General features: G+C 41.0%; 2 protein-coding genes across 3 annotated transcripts; one reads left to right on the forward strand and one right to left on the reverse strand.

The window, feature by feature from the left end:
• Positions 1-1,387: 1,387 nt before the first annotated feature.
• LOC133152607 (RNA guanine-N7 methyltransferase-activating subunit-like protein) lies at positions 1,388-2,982 on the reverse strand. The gene is made up of 3 exons (XM_061276332.1): positions 2,821-2,982; positions 2,294-2,464; positions 1,388-1,924 (listed from the first exon to the last, which is right to left on the reverse strand). The coding sequence occupies exons 2-3, from the start codon at positions 2,461-2,463 to the stop codon at positions 1,741-1,743; spliced, it is 354 nt and encodes a 117-aa protein (XP_061132316.1). The 5' UTR covers position 2,464; positions 2,821-2,982; the 3' UTR covers positions 1,388-1,740.
• Positions 2,983-3,636: 654 nt separating this feature from the next.
• Positions 3,637-26,091, forward strand: homer2 (homer scaffold protein 2). 2 transcript variants are annotated; one of them, XM_061276330.1, is made up of 10 exons: positions 3,637-3,784; positions 3,886-4,125; positions 10,473-10,629; positions 15,787-15,918; positions 16,407-16,499; positions 16,897-17,039; positions 18,492-18,648; positions 19,315-19,425; positions 21,423-21,503; positions 24,010-26,091. In XM_061276330.1, the coding sequence occupies exons 2-10, from the start codon at positions 4,121-4,123 to the stop codon at positions 24,196-24,198; spliced, it is 1,068 nt and encodes a 355-aa protein (XP_061132314.1). In that variant the 5' UTR covers positions 3,637-3,784; positions 3,886-4,120; the 3' UTR covers positions 24,199-26,091. The 2 variants fall into 2 exon arrangements, with proteins under 2 accessions (XP_061132314.1, XP_061132315.1); XM_061276331.1 differs by having other exon boundaries at positions 3,712-4,125; positions 16,900-17,039.
• The last annotated feature ends 362 nt before the right edge of the window (positions 26,092-26,453 follow it).

Below are 26,453 nucleotides of genomic sequence, written 5' to 3' on the forward strand. Positions count from 1 at the left end.
AGCCACGTGACCAGTAATATATTTAGCTGTCACCAGGATTGCAGCAATCTCAGCAAAACATGACCAATAAATTATTTCAAGTGTGATGGGGTAAGGCGTCCTACCCGTACCAACCCCTGCCTGAAGAAAACTCGCAAGTAGGAGAAGATATGATCAAACATAAAAAGTAAAAATCTATTTGGTACCCTTCACAAGACTCACATTAATATTTAGTCCATGCAAAAAAAAAAAAAATATTGTCAAAATACTTACCTCAACTGTTTCAATTTTAAACAGGTGCAGTGCAGGGAAACAACTGAGATTAAAATTGACCCCATCTAGTTTTCAGGAAGAATCTATCTACCCTACTTTTAACGGTTAAGATAGACAAATCCAATAATATGGTGGGGTTTGTCCATTTTTCCAAAAACAACCCCAAATTAGAAAATACTGCCCATTCGGGAATGGCCCATACAGTGTGCGTATTCTGCATGTCCCCGCTAGATATAATCAGACTAACAAGCAGAGAGCCACTGTCTTTACACGGATGACCTGACCATCTTGCATGATTAACTTACAGTGCAGACTGTGCAGTCGAACGAGCAAAGGAATAAAATACATCCTCTTAAATTCTAGAGTATGCATGAGTGTATATCCTTACAATTCTAGTCACTGCTATACATTTTCTTTAGGAGGCTGTGGGAGGGTTATTTCAGTGGAGAGAGAGAGTGCCACTACTTTTCTATTCACACGTGTCACATGCTGTATGAACGCTGGACTGGCCTGGGCCAACCTTAGCCCCCCTGCACTTTCCAACACCAGATGTAGGTCGCAGAGTGCTGCAGGGGTTGCATGCGGGGTGTGTGTTTTGCGTGTGTGTCTGTGTATGACTTTGGACGAGACTGATGATTGTAGTCTCCACCGAGGACATGGCCCCCAGCACACTGTCTCCATGGCTGTCACTTTGCATCATCCCAAACAGAGCGCACCGAGTCTGACAGGCTGCCAGATAGTCCGAGGGGATTGTCATGGCTCCTTTCGCTACTGTCGCCGCTCTCTCGACTGTTTTTCATTGTGTGCGCTCGCCACCTCGCATAATGCGTTAACGACATGCTAATTAAAATGTAATGGACATTAGATGGGGTCACAAGTTGTACTTCCTTCATGTAGGAAGGTGTGTTGCAACGTCCAAGATGAGGAAGACAAAACCACCACTTCACCTCATCACACCTCTTTTGAGGAATGCACATAAACCTCCAGGTCATGCACGGGGGGCTATGTCACAAGTCTGGATGTGAGAATCACCGCAACTTGAAAGAGTGCAAGCCAGGCACATAAAAAAAAAAAAAAAAGCCTCACACCACAAAGCTCTAATAAATAAATGAGTAAAAATCACAGAAGCAATGGCTTTTAACTCAAGAATCAAGTCACCACTTTATTCATCACGATCCGTAGTGAGTAGCTTCAACAAGCTTGACAGACAGCACACATGAAGCCACATACTTCATTTCATTGAAACAGTACACTTAGTTTTCAGTAAAATGTCTAACTCGCACACATTAACAGGCCAAGTATTCCCCCTTCCTATTGCTGTACTTGTTTAAATGTTCCTACTTCTTTTTAAATGAGTCAAATCTATGCCATAAACTCATGATGAAAACAAACATTCCTGACACTGTGAGACTGGTCAGATGTCAAAAAAAGAAAGTAACAGGTACAGCATTGCTACATATACAAATAATGAAATCCTGATGATTGAGATCAATATCTGCCATAAGACTTATTGTAATGTGAGTCGCTTCCCTGATGGGAGTTTGACTGAGACCCACGATCATGCTCCCTATATCGGTCTTGGTGCTGCCTTTGATGCCGTCCTCTTCCAGGGTGATCACCCCTCCAACCTTGGCCTTCTCCCCAGCCACGACCTCCTTGACGGTCCTGGTACCTACAAGGAGGCAAACAAATCAACAACTACTCTTTACAACTAGGAACTTGCATCCAACTATTTTTTTCTAATCAGCAATGCAAGTAAAAAGCTATGATCTTGATTTTAAAAAGTGCTGAATTGTTATATTGGAATCATTTAGAACATTTACAGCTAACCATAATAATTATAATTTCACATTAGAAATATTTTTACCGACGATGCCTTGACTTACAAGTTTAATTTGTTCCATAACTAGACTTGGGACTCCAAATGTCGTATTGCAAATCATTGTTACAAATTGAAATGTGTGAATAGTGCTTCAAGAAGCATTAAATTGCACTTTTATCTCGTACCTATGGTATATCTTGGTATATTGACCAACCCTACCTTCTATCTCTTCCTTGATGGTTTCCTCCCCCACGACCTCTCCAGTCCTCCACGATAGGCGGCGGATCAGCTGGCCTGGTCACGTACTGCTGGTATTCTTGGTCCTCGGAAGAAAACCTGTTAGCGAACATCTCCTCGTAACTTTGAGGGTTTTCTGTAGTTTCGCTCATTCTGAAATGAATGAAACTCTGGTTAACATGAGGCAAAGGCGATTACTGTAAAAAAGATATACGTATATACGTTTGGTGTAAGAGCGTCGACATGTTCGATAATTAACTATTACAGAAAGCAAATCCAGGATACAAACGGTAAATTAATCCATATTGTTCGTGGAATAAATGCTTTAACCATGATTGTTTACAAGCGTTAGATTTAGCCTCTGGCTGTGCGCAATGTAGATAGCCTCAACAACAAAGCTAGCATAACACCAAGGTGACAAAATGCAGCTTAATAATCGTCAAACCTGTTAACAACAAATCAGTAACTAACAACCTAGTAGTTATTGGCAATACTTCTTGAAAACATACCTGCGTACACTACAGAGCCCTACAAGTCCACAACACAAATAGTACGACGCTAAAAATGTCCCGACTGGAAACAACAAAACGAATACCAAAGAATCCGGAGCACACGCACGAGCTATTGTTTGACAGCGATCACCTGCAACTTGGATGAGAAAAAAAACGTTACTTCCAAAGGAAATACGCTAAAAACAAAACTTGAAACACGTCGAGTGATTAATGCCCATGGGTGGCACATATACCCTTGATACTTATATATTTAAATAGTTCAAAGATTTTTTTTTTCTGTTGGAAACTGACAAGCACTCACTGGAAGTCATGTAAGTGCCTGAGAGAAGCAAACTAATCATGTCGCCGCCCGTTAACGCCACTCAATTTTATGCAAATCAACTTTATTTCGAGATTGTTGCAAGAACAAAATGATATATGTAAATACAAAGAGAACAGAGTGAGTTTAAGGAAATATATTTTATTTGAGGACAAAGCACAAAAAAAATGTAAGCGTATGTGTGCAAGTAATCATTCCTGCAGCGCCCCCAATGGAAAAGGCAAACTCGCAATTCGGCACACACGGATCCACCAAGTATTCGCATTTAAAAAAACTGAAATAAAATAAAAATGTAGATTATTCAGTCCTATCTTTTATTTATTTTTGAAGAACTGTGAAGTCAATCCCTACTATCTGAAGGTTACCCCTCCAAGAAAACGAATGCATCTATTTGCATTTATATTGGTCACAAATATTTTAAAAAGTAAATATAAATAAAGTTATTACTCAAATACTTGAAAAGGTATTTGTTACTTTAACACTAGCTTTTCGAGCGCTATGTGCGCCTCCTCCCACCACCACCCAAAAAAAAGTGTGGGCGTGTGAGCAGGTGTAAACCGCTCCGTGTCGCTGCTGCTGCTGCTGTCGCGTGTAGAACTCAAGCCCACTCACCGGGGGGGAGGAGGAACAAAAGTCGGGCAGGTAAACGCCAACATTAACTCCTCTAATTCAGCGATCATTTTGAAGAGAACATCGAGGTGAACGTTTTCTATATTGTTTTATTTGAGTTTTTTAATTTGGAGGTGACGAGGGTGTCCACAGCAGGTGACAACTTGGTTAACAGGAGACAGAGCTTTGCGAAACCTCCAACACCACGAAAGAAACAAGTGCTCAGCGATTTTCTTCTACAAGCGACAACGGCACTTGTTCGAAGGGGAACAACATTCAACTCTGAAGATCGTGGACTTTGATTCGCGTTCGCCTCGCGCCACGGCATAGCGCACGCAGCCAACGAATCCGGAATATCTCCGCGTTACAATGGGGTGAGTACGCAACAATCCAGATTTACTGACACTTGCTCCGATTTTCGAAATACCTTCCCTTCAATTTCCCTCATTGGTGTGAAGATAATGCAGCAGAGCCTGATCATTTTTAGCAATTCCCTCACTTTACATCTGTGACCCCCAAATAGCGAATATGTTTCACCACTGAAGCAGATTTATAATGTGGATTTACCAGAAATTCCGATAGCACGTTATGTGCTTTGAGGGTAATTGTGTCATTCAGCTCTGCCCACGGGGAGTGCGTGCGTGTTGCAATTAAGTGTGGAGGTCGCTGTGGACACCCACGGTGCACTCGAGACTATTTTCGCTTATGCTGTCTCTGGACCAACAGCGGTCCAAATCGATACTGGCTATCAATTTGGATTTATACACTTGCATTACATTCAGAATTGACAGGTCAAGGTCTTGTATTAGTTGGCTTTGTCCTCTCAAGAGAGACCATTTAGTAGACTTGCAGAATTATTTGGGCACAATAATAGAATGACTGGTTTACTAGTCATGTTTATTCCACTATTTCCCCGCTAGTGTGCAATAAAACTTGACTTCTAAACTACTATGCTGCTCTAGTTAAGATTACTACGGCCAGAAATCTCGGTTGTCGCGTTTGCCTCACTCGTAGTTGTCCAACTAAAGTTGTCACCCTAATTATTGTCCTTTTTGTCTTACTAGTTAGTGCATGTACCCTAAGATGGATATCAATATATTGTATTGAGGGGTGCTGGTTGGCCGCTGTTACTTTTTTTTCCCTTTGTCTTTTAGCTTTCATTTGGTTTGAAGGCTTTTATCTTGTGCACTTTCTGACTTTCTTTGTGGCGCCGTTGTGTGGCAGCCTTATGAGAGCCTATTGAGTTGCGCTCATGCCATCTGTGTGTCTTTTGTATACCCACTCTGTGGTATGGATACTGCTGGGGCCTGAATTTCCCCACCCCTGGGGATCAATAAATATCCAATCAATCAATCAATTAAATACCGTAATTTTCGGACTATAAGTCACGTTTTTTTTCCCCATAGTTTGGGTCGGGGGGCGACTTATACTCAGGAAAATCTGGCTTATTAGTACTTGATGTGGTGTATGTACTGTTAATATGTTGCGGAAATCTTTATTTAATCAAATTTATCTTTATCCATACAATATATTTTATTGTTCTACATTTCAATGTAAATGTTCCATATCATTGAAAATCGAAAGATAACTCTTCTCGAAAAGGATGTACACTCTTTTTTTTTTTTTTTTAGCTCTATCATCATCAGTATATTGGTTGCATTTAATAAAAAAAAATACTATGATAGTTTCTGGGTGAATATACTGTAACATCCCAAAAGATTTATTGTGACAGGCCAACCAATAACTAATGTAAATAAATACAGCACACTGGCTAAAATGAAGGGTACGTTTGGAAATGAGCTCCGAGCATGCATTAAAAACAGAATGCTGCGTCCAAGTGAATTTCCAAATGCAGCCTAGCCACCATAAAACCGAGTTGGCTTCTCTACCATCACGTTCAGCGAGTTTTCTGGGGAAACCCTGAACGAGACTGAGTCTGGTTCCAGTAATGTCAAGGGAATGCTGCACGACCTGTTTTCCCAGAACACACATATTTTCCAAAGCGAGTCCCACAGTCGTGACTCCTTCTCTTGAGGTCTGCGTATTCACCCAAATGCTTTGAAATGTCATCCACAGTGCTGTCATGAAACTGCCCCCTATACATCTGCAGCTGAGTGAGTGTCTCAGCTCATGTCGCCAACATAGTGACGCCGCGCTCGCCTACGTTCACTCACTGCCAGCATGTCGTTGACGTCTCAATACGTCTGGTCAGGCCAAACTATTTCTTTACATTCTTTAGAACCACAATTCAATGTCAAGGACAATATGAACGCAAAATCTCTATCTTAAAAAATGGACAGAAAACCATCATGTAGTTAATGTGTGGGTGGATGGATGGATAGATGGATAGATGGATAGATGGATAGATAGATGGATAGATGGATAGATAGATGGATAGATGGATGGATGGATTTTTTCTTTTCCTCTTTTCTTCTTTTTTGGTTGTCAGTGTTTTGCCCCTTTGGCCCGTTTGTTACTAAATGTGGTTATAGATGAACAATCGCAGACGTCATGTGACCTTTTGCTGCCCTCCTGACCTTGACGCATTAGTATTGATTTGATCCCCATGTGTAATTCACAATTCAGTGTCACTTGTCAGTAAAGTAAAACAATTTAATCACACAATCAGATTCAAGACAGGAGCGATTTATACATCTTGATGAGCGTAACGTTTAAAATACATCTGCAGTACTTTTTAGGTTGGACACTTTTACTGCCTTGTATTCGGGAATAAACTTTAGCTATTCCTTTGACAGGCACCCACAGGAATGCAAGCCGCGTATTGCTATTTAAAGTAAGTCCTGCTGGGAGCAGCGCTAACACAGGGATAGATGATAATCTGGCTGGCTAGAGACTGACATCGAAAGGCTAAACACTCATTGATTAGTCTCACACGTGACGTGGCACTGGGTCTCTCGCTACCGCGCCCGGAGAGCAGACTATAATCCTAATCTCAGTACGCCTTCTCTGTCTGGTCAGTAAGCAACCCGAGAAGGTGTAGAAGGAAAGTGGCTGCACCGCTTAGTGTTTAGGAATCATGGGTAAATGAAAGAAGACAGGCTGAAGGAGGATTGGAAGTCTCTGCCAGATGGTTGTGGCCTGGGAGGCCATCTGCTGCCATGCTGTGCCACACTGGAGACTTCTCACGTCCTCTTGCGTAGCGATTAAGATGGCCTCTGTGACCCACTGCCTTCGTTGCTGTTGTGGGGGATCACTGTGCTTGATGGTTGGAAAAACGGAGCCTTCTCGCTTGCTTGATGAGCTGATTCACACACTGAATCAAGGTGAAGCAAAGCTAAATAAAACCTCAGTTGCATAAAAAATTTGGTTCTTGCAACTTTTTAAATACACTGTTGTCACTCCAATAAAGATCAAATCACATTGTATAATCAATTTATGCAGAAATCCAGATCATTCAAAAGGGTTTGCATACTTTTTTTTTTTTTAAACCCAAGGACTTTCTCAAATGACTGCTTTTATCTTCCACTCTGACATATTTTGGAGGCATTCTGCGTTTATTATGCATGTGTCATAATTAAGAAAATATTGCAGCAGTAAGTACAGAAGAACAGCTTGTAACTGTGCTGAAAAAAAAAAAAAACTCTTATCCATTGATGTGTGACCAAAATCTGCCCATGCAAATTCATCCAATTTGTCAGAAGTCACAGTTCTAACATGGGCTTGTATCATCATCTCGGATGTCCTCAGTGGAGTCTCGCTTTTGTCTGGCGCTTACAGTGCAAACCTGACTGACGTATTGTCACTCAACAGGTGGTTCACTCGAATGTTTCCGAGCTCACGTCCAAACCACCGACTCCTCACTGAGACAATCAGCTTTGTTTTGCGCCGGGAGGTTTGAAACGACGTCAACGTTGTCTCCCTGACGTATCGCACGCTCATTCACACCAATGTGCATTTGAGGTTCTTGCCTCCAAGCACGAGCACAGTTTATTCCTCCCATGTTGATGTTGCTAAAATCATATCTTGGCTGACCCATTTTGCATGTGTGCATGTGTCGCTGCTATTGTCATGGTGTTCTCTCGCGGCATTAATCTGAATAATACTGCGTTACGTCGTATGAGAAGCAACACGCAAAGCCCAATGCATGTTGGAGATTTAAAAAAAAAAAAACAATCACTAACACTGGTTTGACATTGTTTTTGTACCTTCAGTTTTAAGGAATAAAGTCAGAGAAAACCTGGATGGCCATCACTCATTTTCCTGCTTGTGTCACATTTATCTTAGAAACTCAATTGTGGAGCAAACACTGCTCAGTCCTCTTGATTGAATTACAGATGTTACTGTAGAAAGTAAGATGGAAAACAGATCATAAGACCCCCCCCCCCCCCCCCACCACCCTTTTAGGCTTCACCAATGTGCCTTTGAGCTGTTAGAAAGTACATTACGGGCTAACGCAAATGCGTTCCCTTGAGACCACACGCCCACCTGTACGTAAATTATTTAATGCATCAGATGGAGCGGGGTAAGCATGTCGCAAGTTAACTAGATGAGGAACTGCTGCCATTAGGTCGCAAATGCAGTCTTGCCAAGATAGGTAGTCATAGCATTGAGTTTTCTTTCTGGTGGTTTTTCCTTCCTGCATGTGTGCAAAGCTGGTGTACTGATGCATGCAGTGACAGCTGTGGACACCTACTGTGGCCCTGCTCTCGACATAGTCAGCTTTTATATTGATAGTGTCACAAAATGTTTCACTATCCTCAGCATCCTGATCTAAGTTGGTGGATTTTCAACTCAAGTTTACGATTTATGAGCGGTATTTCCTGCAAGAGAAAACTCTCGTGCTTGCTGCTAGGCTAGCCAAGTGTGCTGTAATTTGCTCAACTTGGGGGGGAAAAAAAACAGAAATATGTTTCTTGGGTTAATGCAAGACGCCCAGTGCAAATGGTTGTCATTACGTGCTCACGTGAATGACAAATAACCAGTCAAGTGTGTTCCTCAATCCTCATCTCTGTCAAATTCACCCAAAAGTGTTGTGAGCAAAACCATCATAGAACATGGATGGATGCACATTTCCTCACCTCAACTAGACTTCCTCTTTTAATCCAGTAAAATCAATCAAGCTAATGCTTTTTATCTCAGCAAAGCAGATCACTGCAATCTGCCGACAGTTGTGTGAGTGTACCCATGTGTTCGCCATTGACCTATTACTCCTGCTTCCCTGCCAGTGTGAGCTGGTTCTGACTTTGTCACAGTAAAGGTCAGCGTACGCGCGCACAGGCAAAGCAGCATCAGTGATCCGTTGAACAGGTTTCCGTGTTTTAAATTAGATAAGCAATAAGATTAGTCTTAAACAGGAAACTGCGCATTGATTTCTGTGAGAACTATAATCCCATGGAAGTTATTAGCTCATAAATTTCAGTCCCTCCCTGTCTGACAATTTTTTTTGGAACTGGCAGGAATGCTCCAATGCAGCGAATACTTCTGCAAAACATCAACAGAACTTCATATCAGGGTTGATTTGAATGTGAATGTAGGCTGTCTGTCACAAGCATGGCAACAAATATGACAAATCACTTTACATCCAAAACACACAAGCTGGCACAACTGTTAACATTCAGCTGATGTTTGCGATGAATCTCTTTTGGGTCTCTTGCTCACAATTTCAGTTTTGTAGTAGTAAGCATGTGGTAAGGCAGAATAAGACTAAAAACAATGAAAGGTCAGCACCATAAATAGATGTCAGTGAGTTTGGTCTTGTTAAAACCTTAATGTGATTTTTATTTTTTTTATCACTGTGAAATTGGTTTTAACAGGTGGGAATGGAGGAAGGGAGTGTTTAAAAGGTGGTGGTATTGAATTTGCATGCAGCAATAGTAAGCATCTATACTCCTTTGCGAGGATATGCAAATTGTGCATTTTTGCCGCTTTTTGAAGTGGGAAAAGGAAAGAATGACACCTTACTACTGGCCAGCAAGTGAGTCATGTACAGGTTAGAGAGCAGGATGATTCAATTTCAAACTTCACATTTGTTGGAATGTCAAGATGAGCCGCTTTAGCTTCTTTCAGCGCTTTCTCTCTCTTTTTTTTTTACATCTATCCTCGTCGTTAATTGGGTTCAACTGACAGCCGTCACCTCATGGCTCGCCATGTTTTGAAATATACACATATAAATACACTTTCAACAGCATTTTAAACAGCCTCTCCCAGGCTCTCAAAATCCCAATACATATTGTTCCAAACCATTTTTTTTCCCTCAATTTACATATTCGAGGTATGTTTGTTTAATTTGAATTGAAACAGTTTACAGAGCTTGCCGATCAGCTGATCATTTGAATCGGGCGCGTTGGAGAAGAGCGTCATCGAAAACATGCAATACCGCAGTCCTCAGGGACGAGAGTTTGACAGGACGACCGTAATTACGATATGACCTGTGATGAAAAAAATAAATAAAATCCCTTTGCCAGACAATCGATGTGATGATACACATGTGATATGTGGACACACTATGTCACCTCATAGAGGAGATTGTTTCTTGATGTGCGACTAGCTTTGAGTTGCCTTTTTGCTGGTGTTACATTATCAGCCTGCCTCTGTCTCTCTGGATTTCTGGTGGAGGATCCTGCAGGTATCATGATTCTGTTTCACTGTATCCGGCCAACTTTTTAAAGGGGTGCCTCTCAATCAGTACAAAACTATGTCAGTAGTCACTGTTCTGTGATGGTACTCACAATTGTTCCTCCCCTCTGTCCCAACCCCTCAGGGAGCAGCCAATCTACACCACCAGGGCCCATGTCTTCCAAATTGACCCAAGCACCAAGAAGAACTGGGTCCCTGCCAGCAAACAGGCCGTCACTGTCTCCTATTTTTATGACAGCACACGCAACAGCTACCGCATCATCAGCGTGGATGGAACCAAGGTATGAGTGTGCTCTGGAACGAATAGATGTGGTGAGAAACGTGTTGCTGTTAAGAGATGAGAGAAGATGTATGTCAAATATGCATCACCAGAGATTGAGAAATATCCAGATATAAATCTTCCAGTTTTAATTGAGATCAGGTTCAGATTTACGTACCTGGATCGTAAGCAAATCGATTGTTGTTGGATATCATAACACATTTCGTCAAAATGCGTCCATGGCTTTTTGTGATCAGTCCCTGTTATGAAAATGATCCACACTTTGATTCCGGATCCAGATGGAGGTCATAATAAAAAAATGATCAATTCATTTCTTAGCTTCCTTTTAATCATACAATTTTATCAAAATCCTACAAGACACAATTTGGCAAAAGGGAGCCCTTGAGTTTATTTCACCATTTTGAGCAGGAATGAGGAGTTTCAATCTTGTATTGAAGTCAAGTTTTGAATGTAGTATTTATATTTTAACTATACAAATATTTGTTTTTGTTGTTTTTTTATGCAATCTATTTCAATCATGCATAGAAATACAATTATAGTATTTTATTTTATGGTAACGTTTGTGGGGAAAAAAAAACTCACATGGCCCCTGACGAAAATAATCTGCTCACCCCAGATCTAGAAGGTACAAAACCTCCCACGTGTAATTTAATGTTAGGTTTTCCATTTCAGAATGGTACAGTGGCACTTGTCTGTCACACAATTTAAACTCAACTTCATTAATGTTTGAATAGTACTTAGCTCCTCCAATAACATGTCACATGGCAATTCTGACCTAAAAACGCTTACCTGTAATTGATAGCAGAGCGTCAATATTGGCATTGTGGCTAATAATAGACACCAAATATTTATATCCACACTGCCACCGTTCCTCAGCTTGGTGAAAGTATAGATTATGTTTCCATGGCGATAAGAGCCTCCTCTTCTCATGAATAGGCGCGAATATTGTCATGCGATGGATTTTTAGCCTTTTGATTACGTGTGAGTGATTGTCAAGACACCGTAAGAATGCAGTTGTTTGGATTTTGCTCCGCTATTTGGGTTACAAAGCCTGCCCGAAGCTTTGGGTGGAAATATTATGTGTATATGTGCAATTCTTGCACAGCAAGGATTTTATCATTGGAAAGAAACGTTTCATCTAATGTGATGATATGTTTTTCACAACAATTTTCAGGTGAAAATTGCCTTAGCGGCATAACTGTAAGTTATTGGCGTGTTTTTGCAAAGCATTGTTTAGTCAAGTGACTCCCACTGCTCAAAGCCAGCGAGGCAACACTCATCAGGTTATGTCATCACGCAGTACTGACAGCAGATAACTGGCGACTCTCAGACCACACTGGCTTATTTTTATCCCACAGGCGCCTGTGTTAAGAAAAGACTTCATTTGTATACAAAAAAGAACCGATAGCTTTCATCTTTACTTTTATGCTTTCTTCTGTACTTCCCCCAAGGTCAGACCTCCTTTCTGCGCTCTCCCACTCATGCTTCTTTTTTGTCCTCTCCCTAACGTTAACTAACAGAGTTTACGACGCTTCCACAGGCAACTGCAGAAGGCAAATTGAATTTGCTTAATATCCTATAGGGCAATTTATCGTGATGTCACACGGACGTCAGGGTGACAAAAGACAAAGCGTTCTTGAATGTTGTCACTAGTGAACAAACATCTTTGTCATTTGACCAAGGCAGAGACATTGGAAAAGTAGACTCAATGGCTTGAATGAATTAATTTCCTCTTGGGGCGTGTGGTATGGAAAGTCTCAGTCTCTCTCGCTCTCTCGCGCTCTGTCTCTCTCTCGCTTTCTCTCTCGCATTCACTCAAACTCACTTCACACTTAAACTTTAGACCCGATCATGGAGATTTGGTTTCCAGTTGGTCCCTTTAGAAGTGGTGAGGCTGTCACTAGACAGGCTCACGATCTACAACTATTTATGACGCCCACTTACCTTATCATCTACACCCACGGGTTCTGCTAGATAGACCTTTGGGTATGTATCTATCTGGTGACACAACCCCAAACACAAAGACGTTATTGTCGTTGTTTCAGTTCAAGTCACGAGTGTTTTGTCATGCAAAAGAAACCTTCGGAATATTTTGAAATGTGTGTGTGTTTAGTTTAGTTTGCACACCCCTTTTGAATAAGCCAGGTCTGTCGAGAACAAGTTTTTGCTGCTCGATGCACTAACCATGACATAATGTCGGCTTATATTGGTTCACTGGGAGAATCAGTCAGCTCACTGAAGATGACAGCGCAAGTAGAAATGCATTCCAAGCACTTCTTGCCCTGATGTGTACTACTCAAATAAAATGACCACAGCATCATTATACGGTTTGCTTTCGGTAGCCAATTTATTCAATGACATCTTCCAGGGCACGCATTTGAAATTGTGTGTTGGGCCCCAGTTTGGTTAGTGGTGGCTCTGACCCAAATGAGAATAAGTGGTCTAGAAATTGGATGTATGGATTTTGAGCAAATTCCATATTAATATTAGCTCTAGATAGGTAGACATCACATCTACATTATTACCTAATAACTGCTTATTCTGCCAACTCCCAACCTACGTAATCAGACAAGGATCTCGTTTTCCATAGGGGGTAACTCAAGCAGGCTCGGAGTTTGAAACGGACCCTCAGGTTACTGGCCAACAGCATTTTAATTTGTACTTCCTGTTGCACTTGATACAAGCCTGGCTGTCCACCCCCACAGCTGCTCATGTCACTCCACTCCCCCTCCCTCTGTCATACACTCCCACTCGCTTGATTACAGTCTTGCATGCACATTCATACCACCTACAGCACCCTTAATGGCTATTATGATTGGACAAAGTGGACAGAAACAAATGCAATATTCTTCTGCATGATTGAATTAGGCTTTCTGCTCTTTTTGTATGCTTCCTAAGAATCGCACCGTGCTGGAAACATCCTTGAATTCTCACTTACTTTATGATCATACTGGTGTGTGTATATCTGGCCAGTAAAGGAAAGACAGAGACGGAGTGAGGGACAAGCAAATTCTCGGGAAGCAGACTGGCATCTCTTTGGGAAATGATCCCAGTTATCAAATTTCAGTCTCAAGGTTTCAAACTTGCAACCACAATCCCAAATTATGAACTGTCCTATTGCCTCCCAATGGATGGTAATACCAGCAAAACAAATGTCAAATATATTACAGTGTATTACAAATTAGAGCGGGAATCGGCATTAAAATTTGGCCCTGCCTACAAATAGTAATTTAACTCTCAAAATTTGGTTAGGGTCAGTGGAGCGATGTTGACGTGTAACATGCTGGAAGAAAGGTACATTACATTTTAAGTTTCTGTTCTGGTGAGTTCTGTCTGAGGCATTTATAGCAAAAGAAGACGTGCATTTTTTTTTTTTTTCATCATTGTCACCTCCGGTTCGTCATCACGTCCTTTTGTCCCCCCCAGAAATGCATTCACCAGACTTGATCATTTGATCATCTAGTTTTCAGATTAAAGATTTAGGGGTATTTAAATTTATGGGGTTTGTCTTTTGTGCTTTTATTTATTTATTTATTTATTACAATAACTCAATATCTTGCAGTCGCCCAGTTTTCCACTTTGGGAATTAAAGTTTCATATCTTATTGTCGTCTTTAAAGCTCACTCAGCTTTTGGGATGAAGTGATGTTCACGATTTTTTTGGGAGTGCTGTGTCTCCGTTGAGAAAATGGGGTCATCTTTGTTTTCAAAATTAGATGAACCTTGTAGAAAATGCAGCCTGAATTCTTAGTTAGTCTTTAGGCTTTTCTTTCTAGCGTTTTTCTTTGGGGGGGGTCAGTGTATTTGCAGCTTCGGAAAAGGTGAAGAGGTACATTTCGAGTTGTTGAAAAGGACACACATCTGTCAGATTTGAACTCTCAAATGCGGTGTTCCACAGCCAGGTTGCTACGAAACTAGGACTGCCCAGTAATTTAGCTGTCTTCAGTGACTCCTAATCGTTGGGATAAGTGGCTCATTCTAGTCAGGCACATTTGTGTTGATGTGAATGCTTTCTAGTGAATACTTTTGTCAACATGCAACGCACCGTACAAGTCACATTCAGGTCGCATTTTAAGTAGGAGGTCTACTATTGCGGCATTGCGCACTTGGGTGCAGTTCTGCGCAACGGACGGCGGCTGATTTACTGCATCTCCGCAACAGGTGACGGCACTCTTTGACAAGCTCTTTGTGGGTCAGCAGTTATCACTGCGGTGTGCCCACTTCTGGGTAACACTCTTTTGTGGGTCAAACATGACTTGCTCAATTAGCATATCAACGGTTAATGTTTCATCGGAGGAGATTTGGCACATATTGAGTAAAATGAATATAAAGTGTTTGCAAATGCTACTATTCTAACTCCAACTTGCTTCGGATGTGTATATGACTGAGCTGCTCAATTGGAGAACTCATGGCGGCAGAGCAACTTGGGGGTCACTCTTTAAGGATAATCGGACTTTCAAGTGAAATTTTAGGATAAACCTAAAATGCGCTGCCACCTTAGCAGGTGAGCTTGATTTGACCTTCACTAAACTTTTAAATTTACGTGTAGCATTCATACATTTTGCCCTTTTGCGGTTCTATAACAAAGACCTGAATGGCAAAATTCACGGATGACGTTTGAACTATGAATAGACCAAAAATATTTCCTGGTTCGATTAAAGTCCTCTTCCTCATGCTGTTGACATGACATCATGAGACTAAGACGCCGAACAATCAAAAGCGTGGGTGTTAATGTGTCATTGCACGTGTGTGTGCGTGCGTGCATGTGTGTGTGTGCGTGTATCAATAAAATAAAGTCTACTGACATTTTTCCCCCAAATCGCAGCCTTTGCATTTAGAAAATTGCATTGCAATATCGATTAGAATTCGATGAATTGAACAGCTTTACTTAATCTCTAATTTTTGTGAGTAGCATGTATTGAAGTTAATTTCAACACAAGAGTTCAAAAGTTGGGAGGAATACAAAAAAATTTAAGCTCAACCTGAAAATGTACACCTAAAAGCCAAACAACTTTTTGTGAGTTGCATATACACAAACTATTGTCATCACTTGAGCACACTGAAGGTCTTATCTGTTGACAAATTGTAAGTTGAGCTATTGCAACTCATTAGTATAGTTGTGTCCTCACCGGCGGTTTTATGTGTCTTGTTTTCCCTAGGTCATCATCAACAGCACCATCACACCCAACATGATATTCACAAAGACGTCACAGAAGTTTGGCCAGTGGGCTGATAGCAGGGCCAACACCGTGTTTGGCTTGGGCTTCAGCTCAGAGCAGCAGCTTGCTAAGGTAGGCGTGTTCAGCATTACACACAGTTGATGTATGATTTAATGTACAGTAAAATCATTCCGTAATAATTGTCAGATTTCCACTAAGCATTGCAGTCTAGGTCTAGAACGGGCGATCTGTCATTATCTCCTAAAGGGTGTTTAGGCGGGACAGCAACATTGTATTAATTATGTAGAAAGTGTGACATTATACCAGCATAACACAATGGATGTATTCAGCAAAGAGGAGGCAGGTGTCACGGTAAACAATGGCGGAAATCCCGCATTTTAGATTTTTGTTGGCATATGTCTGATGATTACGACAAGATAGATGAGCTTTGTTGTAGAAAATAGGTTTTAAACCAACCAGGTCTGATCCTGTACCCATCACAACTCGGAGGACATAAATGCAAAAATTACAAGCTTGAACTGCATGGTTAAAAGCTGGCTTAAAGTGTCAGTCTTGCTCATCGCTATGCATTTACTCCAGCTCATTCCTGTCATTTGCAGTTTGCAGAGAAGTTCCAGGAAGTCAAAGAGGCGGCCAAAATCGCAAGAGACAAATCCCAGGAGAAGGGGGAGGTGCTGGGCAATCACTCCCCGGTAACTTATCACTCTTCAGACTGCAATTCTGGATCGGAACAAGTCTTGTATAATCACATACAACCATTACTGTGAGAGTATATCTTGTGGTCCACACTAAAGCAACTGAAAACAGAATAGTAATATTTATCTTCATTGAAAATGCACAACAAAGTTGTTCATCTACTAACTTCAGGTAAACTGTGTTATGAGCTTAGTCAAGAAAGGAGTTTGTACCACTGTATCGGCAGCCGTGTTGGACAGAGTTGACTTATCATGACTGTTTACAGTATTTTGCCAAAGGAGTGACCAATTTCACAGTCAGTGCTGGATTTTTGAGAAGCCATCAAACTTGCGAAAGCTTCAGGCCACAAAGTCCATTCATGTAAAAGGGCCTGAAACATCAAATATTCCCCAGCAGGAGTCTGGGCGTGAAACCCCATCAACAAACCAGGCTTCCAGCATCAATGGCACAGATGACGAGAAAATCTATCACGTGGGACCAGAGGCTGTCCTGCTGAAGAATGATAATGATCTGCTCAAGAGCACCGTCGAACAGAGGTAAAGCGTCCTTTTGGATGTTTGATTTGCTCTTTCAAATCATTCTCATTTTTGATTAAATCTATTTTCAAAGTTTGAACCACTTACTTTTTGATTCAAGTTATTTGCCACTTCCAGCTGGGGCTACAATATGGAAAAAATAGGAATCATTTTGGGATCATTATTAATAAACATGATTATATACATTCAACTCCCAAAGTTCAACTTTTAGTATATCTTGAAATAACCACCACAAAATAAATCACTAACAAAGTAAAATAGTTACCAATTAAAATAATAATAAAAAAAACAACAATAGAAAATAGCAGCTGTTTCTGCTGCACTAAAAAAAGTATATACTACCTTTAAAAATATGACTTTGTTTGTCTTGAGTAATCTTTCTAATTTATATTTGTGGCTGAATGTATTTTTTATTTGAATGTAAATTTGCAGTGGGGCACCAAAATTAAATGCGTCGCCAGTGGAGGTGGTGAGCGTTTTACTGAAGTTGGCTGCTACATCAATAACATTTGTTAGCTCCATCATCGTCAGTCTGTGTTGTTTACAAGCCGAATGAAACCAAGTCAGTCCGTCATTACTATTTTAAGCGCTTCAGTCGGTCTGGCAATCGTCAGTCTGCCATTTATATGTACCGAACTGGTAGTTACAAAACCCGCGTACTGATCATATCTAATGTTTTGAGTTTCACGGTGTTCAGAAAATTGTCTCTTTAGTGCTGCTGGGATTATCGCACATGCACATTAATGATCTGATCTACTCTGAAGGGGTGAGACTGCTCCTGTTGGCCATTTAGCTTCATTAACCCAATACAATCTCATTGCATAAAACAGCAGATGTTGTTCCAGATGAGATTCAAATGACCCCATAATATTGTGGTCAACTTGAACAACAGTGACTGTTTTTTTTCCCTCAGTCGCAGTTTATTTAGTTAGCAACACAAAATAAATCAGACATGCAACCAATCACGTATCTTGCCACGGCTGGCAACACCGAGTCTATTGCATGACATTTTATTATGCAAGTATTTTATAATTATTTCAAATGTCTTTGATTACGGTGTAATGTGTGCTTGCATTGCTTGTTTTCATATTGCTTTTCCTAGCCTCGAGAAGGTTTTCAGACTTATCGGAGAATTGAGACCTGCAATGTTTTAGTTCGCACTTGTTCCATGTTAAAAATTGCAGGATAAACCTAATATGCACTATAATCTTTACAGATCAACTTAGTTATCATGTAGCACTTTGGGTGGGGGTTCAGGTACATATTTCCATGTCTCATCTAAACATCTACCGATAACAGCATGTGCGTTTAGGCTTGCAGTCATTATTGGAATGATTTTCTTGAATTCCGCGTCACCTCAGTGGGCACAAGCTCCAAGCATTTCAACACTAGCCTGTCTAAATGTTCGCTCCTTTAATAACGCTCCTCTTGGAACCGTCTCGTGTCTGACAGTAACACCAACGCCAAGAAGTGGGAAACCGAGCTGCAGACGCTAAGAGAGAATAACGCCAGGCTTGTGGACGCGCTGCAGGAATCCTCGGCTAATGTAGAAAGCTGGAAGAAACAACTCAGTGCATGCAAGGAGGAGAGTGACACGCTCAGGGAGAAGGTAATGCGCTTTTTGCATGTCAAAACAAAAGTCTGCACAAACACTTTGACCCATTTTTGGTCTGCTTGGCTTGACATGAAAACACTTTTTTGGGGGGTGATCATTTTTTATACCTCAAGGGGGAATTTACTTTACACTTAGCTTTATATATTTAGCTGCACACTACACAAAGAAGCAGAGCACATATGCGGACATGTCCTATAAAAAGAGATGTCAGTGAGTTCCGACTGGGGGCAACGACAAATGGATGAGCACCAAATGTGCAACCAAACAGTAAAATGTTATCTTACCTTATTGCGAACGTATGATTGGAAAGGCTTTAGACAGGCTAATTAAAATGGTGCGGTCTTTTCAACTTCCAAACAACTGCTACTTGAACACACATAAAGCATCAACACATACAAAAGGAGTGATTAATGTCACCCAGGCATGTATTCTCACTGCTCTGTGGGATCAAACTTCAAACTAAGCCTAGAAGCTTCATTGGGGACCTTCTAGGCCTTTTCTTTTTGCCCGCATCTCATTACGCTGCATCTCTTCTAGTAGAGTGCAGTGCTATCCGCCAAACTTCTCAACATTTTGTCCATAGGAAAACTCTGACTACGTATCGCCGACTATCACGGGTGTACAAGTTCTTCACGTCTTCCCTTGCTCATGTGTGTTTAGATTGCAGAGCTGGAGGTTCAGTGTAATGAGGCTAGTCAGGAGAAGCAAAGAAATGCGCAACTGAGTGTGCGTGTGCAGGAGCTGGAGGCCGAGCTGCACGACAAAGAGCAGGTGAGGCGTGGGTCGTGTTTGTCGTGACCAAAACAAAACGCGTCTGTCCCCCGGGAGGTGATTATACTTGTTGGGAGGTGACAAGTGCTGTTTGGGGAATTTGCTCTTGTCTGGATTACCCTGCCCAAACCTGAGTCACTCTTAATTTGTCATCTTGTATTCTGTGTTTTTTTTTTTTGTTTTGTTCCAATTCTCAGTTATTAATCATAAGTGCAAATTTCCTTTTTTAATAAAAAAGGTTCTGACTGATGGGATTAATGGGCCGATGCTGATTCCAGTATTTGGCAAAATACAGAAAGACTATTTGTTTTACTTTAACATACGAGAGAAAAAACAGATTTTTTTCGGGAGGGGGAGTCTGTGTTTTCACGTCATATTCTGTAACGCGTCAATGTTGGCTGATTTTCAAAGGGCTAAAAAGATTAAATTGATTGACTAAATAAATTGACAGGACTTCATTACAAATGGTGGAACATTAGAATTTCAATTATTTTCACCGAAGAATATTGATTTGATACACAGTAGAAACAAATTAAGTTTCGAGCTTAGTGACAGAATGAGTTTTTGAATTAAATGGGTACCACATAAATAAAGCATATGAAGCTACTGACTTTGTCTAATCATAACAGCATGGGATCTGGGTGTAATTAGCATAAGCAGCATTGTATTCTAGAGCAAACCAGCAAAGTGTTCTGCTCATCCTAATTGTGCTATTATTTCTAATGAGAAAGAGTCCTGTGAGGACACGGTCTTTTGGCCTTTGCTCTTGGCCTGCAATAATGTACGTAGCTCCCAGCAAAAAGAGAGACTTGCATTCATATTTGCTTCGTTACACCAAAACCGTCTGCTTTCAAACAGAAAGCAAACTGAATCATTCTTGTTTCTCCCATGTTGTTCAAATCGTGACATCATGAGACCAAGAATAACGACGCTTTCAGGGAGAAGTGGCCCTCAACATAGTGTCATCACCTTGTTGCAAAAGAGATACTATCAAGTAGTAAGACTGAAACAGTCACCGAGTGGCTTCGAATGGATCGAACGCCTGTTGTGAATTCCGCCATTCATCTTTTTGATAGACAAGTTGTTCAAAGAGCACTAAAACAATGAATAACTAGACACGTGTATTTAAAAGTTTACGTCAAATCATTTTCATCTTTAAAGGAAATAGTTTGGGTTCACCTTGAAATTGCACCCAAACGTTTTTGTATATTGAAGTTTATTATGATGAAAGAATCATTGACCAGCAAGAGTCTGCAGTGTTTCCATTCATTACGCTCCAACCCTGACCCTGCGGCCTGCATATGAAATCACAGTGAGCGAGCAGATGGCCTACAAAGGCTCATCTGCCCAGTGATTCATTTCTCCTAGAAACACATGCACGCCCAAGCGCATACGCACACACAGTTTGTCCTGAGGAGGTGGGCACGCGCTGGCCAGTCACAAAGTAGAAGAAGAACCAAAGTGCCGCAGGTGATGACTAATGCCAGGTTATCATTAATATTATGAAGTGTTTCTCACAAAGCAGCAAGGCAAAGAGGTTTCAGGGCAAAAACGGAAAAAACACACATGGCACACACTTAGAACTGATTTCTTTTATATTTATTCTGTACTTTTACTCGACATTCGCTGGTCACAACCTGAAGTACACCTACACACTCAAATGGGACCTAATATGACCCTGGCAGGGATGTATCTTTTTCATTTGTAGTAAGAAAGGACTACATGGCATTAGATTGACTCTCATCGTGCTTCAAACAAACTACAAAAAATAGAAAGGCGACACTTTTCCCACATGTCTAAAAGGCTGATTTCTCTCAATTATTGTTCATGATTCACCTTTCCTTTGCTGCGATAACCCATTCGCATCATAGGTGTGGTTTGTGCTGATAAAATGATTATTGCACAGATAGGCCTTTAGCTGACCACAATAAAAATACCCCCATCTTCCATTAGCTCTGCACTAAACATGTCTTCTTTTTTTTTCTTTTCCTAACCAGGAGCTGGAAAATTTAAGGAAGCAAGCAGAGATAATCCCTCAACTCATGTCAGAGTGTGAGAGCATCACTTCCAAACTGCAGGTAAAAAAAAGAACCCCCCCTCTCAGGTTGGTTTTGATCATTTACAGCGGTGTGCATGTGAAGGCAGCTTACGGTATGCTTTTGGATCGACACTACTAACGTCATGCGCCGAGGTTGACGTGTGCTTTCTATTCATCCCGGCCTTAAGGCTGGTGATTCGACATTCCTGTCAGGAGTCTCTCTCTCACACACACACGTGGACCGTCTGTATCTATTTTTAAAGGATTATTCCCAGCCCAACGGTGTGTGGATTACCACCTTTTTAGATGCTTACTTTCTGCCAGATCTCGACAGTGTAAAAACAAAAAAGTGGTTGTGCTGCCACAATTTGTAGAATGTTGGGTTTTTTTTTTCAGGTTAACTATGTCTTATCTTAGGCGTTGGCTACTTCCATAAAGCCCCGCTTCTCAACAAAGGGGCACCTGTCCATCAGGCTATGTGAAACCAGAAACGCGAGAGTGCACAGGTGTTTGAGAGCCAGCTGTTACATCACAGCACCTTATATGCTCCAAGTCAAAGTTTGAAATAATCTCGAGAGGCCCAACGTGCTTTAATGCCTATTTGGCCAGGCGGGGAGCAAGATAAAAGCAACAATGACATGCCTGGAGTTCCTCAACTGGCTGGTTTGTTTGTCAAAGCAGCGAGCTGGATGAACAACAACAAAGAGTTTGAGCCTTCTCCTCCACTTGAATGGCTCCTAAAATGGCAGCAGCATTTTTTCCCTCTAATGCTTATCTAGGACTGAATAGAGCTGAACAATTAATTAGACTCAAATCAAAAATCACAGTGGAGTCGACTGCAAGTTCCAAACTGAAAAGGCTACAATCTGGAGAGCGGAAAAAAACGGCCTCGTTTTAGTTGGTTGGTACGCTTTATTATTATTGTTTTTATATATACACGTATGCATGCACACTTAGACAGAAATGTTGATATAGCTCTAATAACGTAAAAAAAATATTAAAAATACGTTTAAAAAATCAGAAATGTTTCATTTTTGGAACAATGAATGGTGCAATCCAAAACTGATGAAACGTGAAAAATGTAAGAACATTTTTAGAGTAATCAATTAAATATGGGGAAAGCAGGAAATGGAATTTGGATGTTTTTCAGGGCTCTTTTGTTAGCATTCATATTGTCCGTCTCTTATGTTTGTCATAATTCCTCCTGCAACCACGTCCAAAGAAGTTGGTACCAGTCAATAATATGCGTGCCTGCAGTCACAGGAACATCATGCAGCTTGTTGCCTTTTCAGAAATGTTCTTTGCATTCCTGCACCTAAATGCAGCCTTCTGAAATGTATTGCATTTGTGGAACATGAATTACTCCCCTATTTTCTGGTGTTGATCATGTGACATACTGAAGCTGAGTTGGATAAAAAAAAAAAGTGACAACTATCCTCCACTTACTGTGGCCCACATTTATTAATATTTTGAAGATAACCGTGGGGGAGTTTAAAGGACACCGTGATTGAAAATGTCATTGTCAAATAATTTCTAGGATTTACTAGGAGTAACACTAGATTGCAACTTTCTTCTTCTACTCTTTAATAGGGTGTTTCTTAATGCGAGGACCCCCACTGCCTCCAAGTGGCAAGGTAGCATACAGCATCAACAGCTCTCACAACAAAGGCAGTGTGTGCAATACTGACACTAGCATTGTTACAGTACAGATTATTTTTGTGCTGGTGTTTATTAAAATTACATGGGAAGAGGATCTTAAAGTATAACATATTAATTTATATTACATATCAAATGGCAGTCACTATATGAGGAAGGGAATTAAATTATATTATTTTGAAAACAGTTCAGTCCGAAAGCTGAATTTACCACATTTTTTTTTTCTCCTTCAAACTGTGTAGCTGTTCTAGAAAGATATATGAGTGATAATGAGTGCATCATCCTCTCCTCTACTTAAATGTGACACTGGCGTGCAGATAAAGTTTCAGGAGTCAGCTGGACCTATTTAGCACTCCTATTTTAAACTCCTCCCTTCACTGGTATCTTTGGCATTAAAGTGTTGCCTGACAGTCTTCACCTTCCCCTCGCAGCACTCATAAACACTACACTGCAAAATGCTACAGTAAGCTTTTTTTTTTTTTAAATTTGCACAAGTTGTAGGGCTATCCTTTTTGTGTGAATGCTCAAGAGCATTCATACACATGTACAATAGCTAAAAGAAAGATATGCCTATCAACACTCTACATGTGTTTGTCCACCGTTTGTGTTCCAATAACTTTTTTTTTTTTTTGAAAACTGCAACAATGGATGCTACCTGTTAGCAAGGCTCAACTTGGTTCTGACTCCAAAACATATTCATTGCATTTCCATTCATCTGAATAGGAGACATGACCTCAGTTCAGTCATGGAACAAATTCAATTGGCAAACCCAAGTTCCACTTTTCTGCTTTCTTAATGTGATCAATTAATTATTGGAGCAAGTGTTTAAAGGGATACTGTCTGTCCTGATCCAAGTGTGACCTTGATATGTTATTCCCCGCTCTGCCCAGACTGCAGAGACAAGGAACAGAGAGCTCGAGGGGAGGATCGACGTTCTTCACATGGATGTGGACGACAGTCGTCAGAAGCAGGGCAACATCAAGGGCGAGCTGAAGAAGTTGATGGACACCCTGGACATCAAGCTGGACGAGCTGCACGAGTTCCGACGAGGCCTGTCGCGGCTGGGCGTCGACAACTGAGACCGTCGGGCCGCCGTTGACATCTTCAGGGCACAAACTACGTGGCGCTAAATCTCGCTCAAAATTCACAGCCACTTGGAGACACTATGAACATACTCGGAGGCGGAGCCGCATGCTCCAATCCATGACTTTACCTTTTGTGTGCAAGCTACTCATACTTTGGAGCTCATGTTTGTGGGGGTGATCTGGGGGTGGGCCGGCTGATGCTGGGCGTTTTATAAGGGCTACAAGTAACAACACACAAGGGGAATCCTGCTGAGCGTCACTCGAGTAATAATTAGTGTTATTCTGAAGCCCCGCGGCACAGTCAATAGGCTCCATCTCAGGTGTGTCACTTTATACTGGCATGACACGCACCCGCGAGACTAATGGCCGTGACACTAAGTGCCTCCAGGGGATCTGTTTTGGTGAAATCCTCCTGGCGAGGAGAAACGGCCTCATGTGAAAAAGCATCTTCCTAAACATGATGTGTGGAAAACCGTTTGAGCATTTAGTCCATAGACCTGCTAGCTAGCTTTAGTTCCACGCACTACTACTAAAGAACAACACGTGCTGGTAAAAAACAAAACAAAATGCAGATAATGACAAAAATCGTGAAGTGCTGGATGTCAACTAAAAGGATTTTGTGCATTGAAAAATTGCATCATCCGTTGATCAATACTCGCGATATCCAGCTTCAGGTCCGATTGTACGGGTAGATACAGTACACGGTCCTTAAGCTCGATGCCAAGTCAAATGTCAAAGAGACGTGTACTGCAACTTTCCTCTAAAGAGTCCTTTTTGCTGTTCAGCATTTCCAGACGGGTACAAGTGATGTCTCCATAGTGCTCCACACCAACCAAGTCATCCAAAAATGAATAGAAGCCAATTTCTCAGTCACTTTCAAGGACCTGTTTTGTGAGTGTGTGCAATAGTATTTGGGGTTGGTTTGTACAATGCTGTTAATGTGCTTCCTCAAGTTTCTTTTTTTTGTGTGTCGGTGGTGATTTTGTGAGGCAAGGGGACGTGGCGCTGCTACACGGGAGAACAATGTGAACAATAACACTACTACTGAGGGACTTGTGACTTTTGTTTGACATCATTTATTTGGGTGCCTCTCTCCTATGTGTTTCTTCAGCAAAGTCAATCAATATGTACAATACTATAGGAAATATACCAAACCTGTCTTCTATCAGAGCTGATTTGTACAATATTCTATTTTTAAATATTATAAAAAAAATAATATATTTACTTGCATCTATTATAAAATTGGAATCTATCCATCTGTGTAATACCAAACATAGCAAAATGACCTTTTGTTTTGAACCAAATGACTCTTGTAAACACCTGTGGCTTCTCTTCACTGTACAATACAACTCACTGAAGAAAAAAAAAAAAAAAAGTTTAATGACAACACTGTGTGTATGAGAGAGAAAGAGGGGCTGTGACATATTTATACAGTGCTTACCCACTTAGAGCACCATCCAATATCAGGTTTAGGTCACAACTCATCTGAATTACTTGATACAGTAATTACCAAAATCATGTTTTTGATGTTTCTGTAAACTGGAACTAGAAGCTATTGAACTGAAATGCTATCAACGCTAAAACCATTGATAGTCTTAAATTTCCAAACGTACTCTTACGAGAAAGATGAAGCAACCAACCCATGTTGTCTGTTGAATTCACTAATTAACTTAATCAGGATTTTTATTTATTTTTTAAATTGGCCCCAAAAGGCTAAATTCTGTTTGAAATGTCACATTCCTGGTGAAAATAGATCTGATGTGCATCTGACAGGTGGCCTCATAAGTGTGGTAAGCACTGCACACCACTTTGAAATAACCAAGTGACAGTGAAATATTTCTGGTGGCAATAAAGGAGGCTGCTCATCTATGTACAGCAGGAAACCAAGATGTAATCTCAGCAAACAATGTAACACATAGAACCACAACAATTGACCAGGTATTTACCATCAGTTTTCTTATGTCAGAAGAAGAAAAAAAAAAAAAACAGCCACAAAATTGCCTGTTTGCAGGATGGAAAAACCCCAGTGAGGAAATATCTGCAGTGGAGGATGGGATGACAGGTTGCCTTGGCAACTTAATCCCACTCACTGCACCCCCCCCCCCCCACCTCCCCAATTTACAATAACAAATGGGAGTGAATGGCAAATATCACTATCGCTCATCTCCTCTTTTCAACAATGAAGAAATGACACTTAGAGACAATGGAAATGAATCTGTATTTACTGCCTCCTAAATCGGTCTCATCCC

The sequence above is a fragment of the Syngnathus typhle genome, linkage group LG4, assembly GCF_033458585.1.
Source record: "Syngnathus typhle isolate RoL2023-S1 ecotype Sweden linkage group LG4, RoL_Styp_1.0, whole genome shotgun sequence".
Lineage (NCBI taxonomy): Eukaryota > Metazoa > Chordata > Actinopteri > Syngnathiformes > Syngnathidae > Syngnathus > Syngnathus typhle.

Bases quoted from the DNA above. Each gene is read 5' to 3' on its own strand.
- homer2 (XM_061276330.1), top strand. The intron at 10,630-15,786 runs GTATGAGTGTGC...TGTTTTCCCTAG, and splicing joins TCAGCGTGGATGGAACCAAG to GTCATCATCAACAGCACCAT. The intron at 21,504-24,009 runs GTAAAAAAAAGA...CGCTCTGCCCAG, and splicing joins GCATCACTTCCAAACTGCAG to ACTGCAGAGACAAGGAACAG.
- LOC133152607 (XM_061276332.1), bottom strand. From the start codon at position 2,463: ATGAGCGAAACTACAGAAAACCCTCAAAGTTACGAGGAGATGTTCGCT. The intron at 1,925-2,293 runs GTAGGGTTGGTC...GCCTCCTTGTAG, and splicing joins CATCAAGGAAGAGATAGAAG to GTACCAGGACCGTCAAGGAG.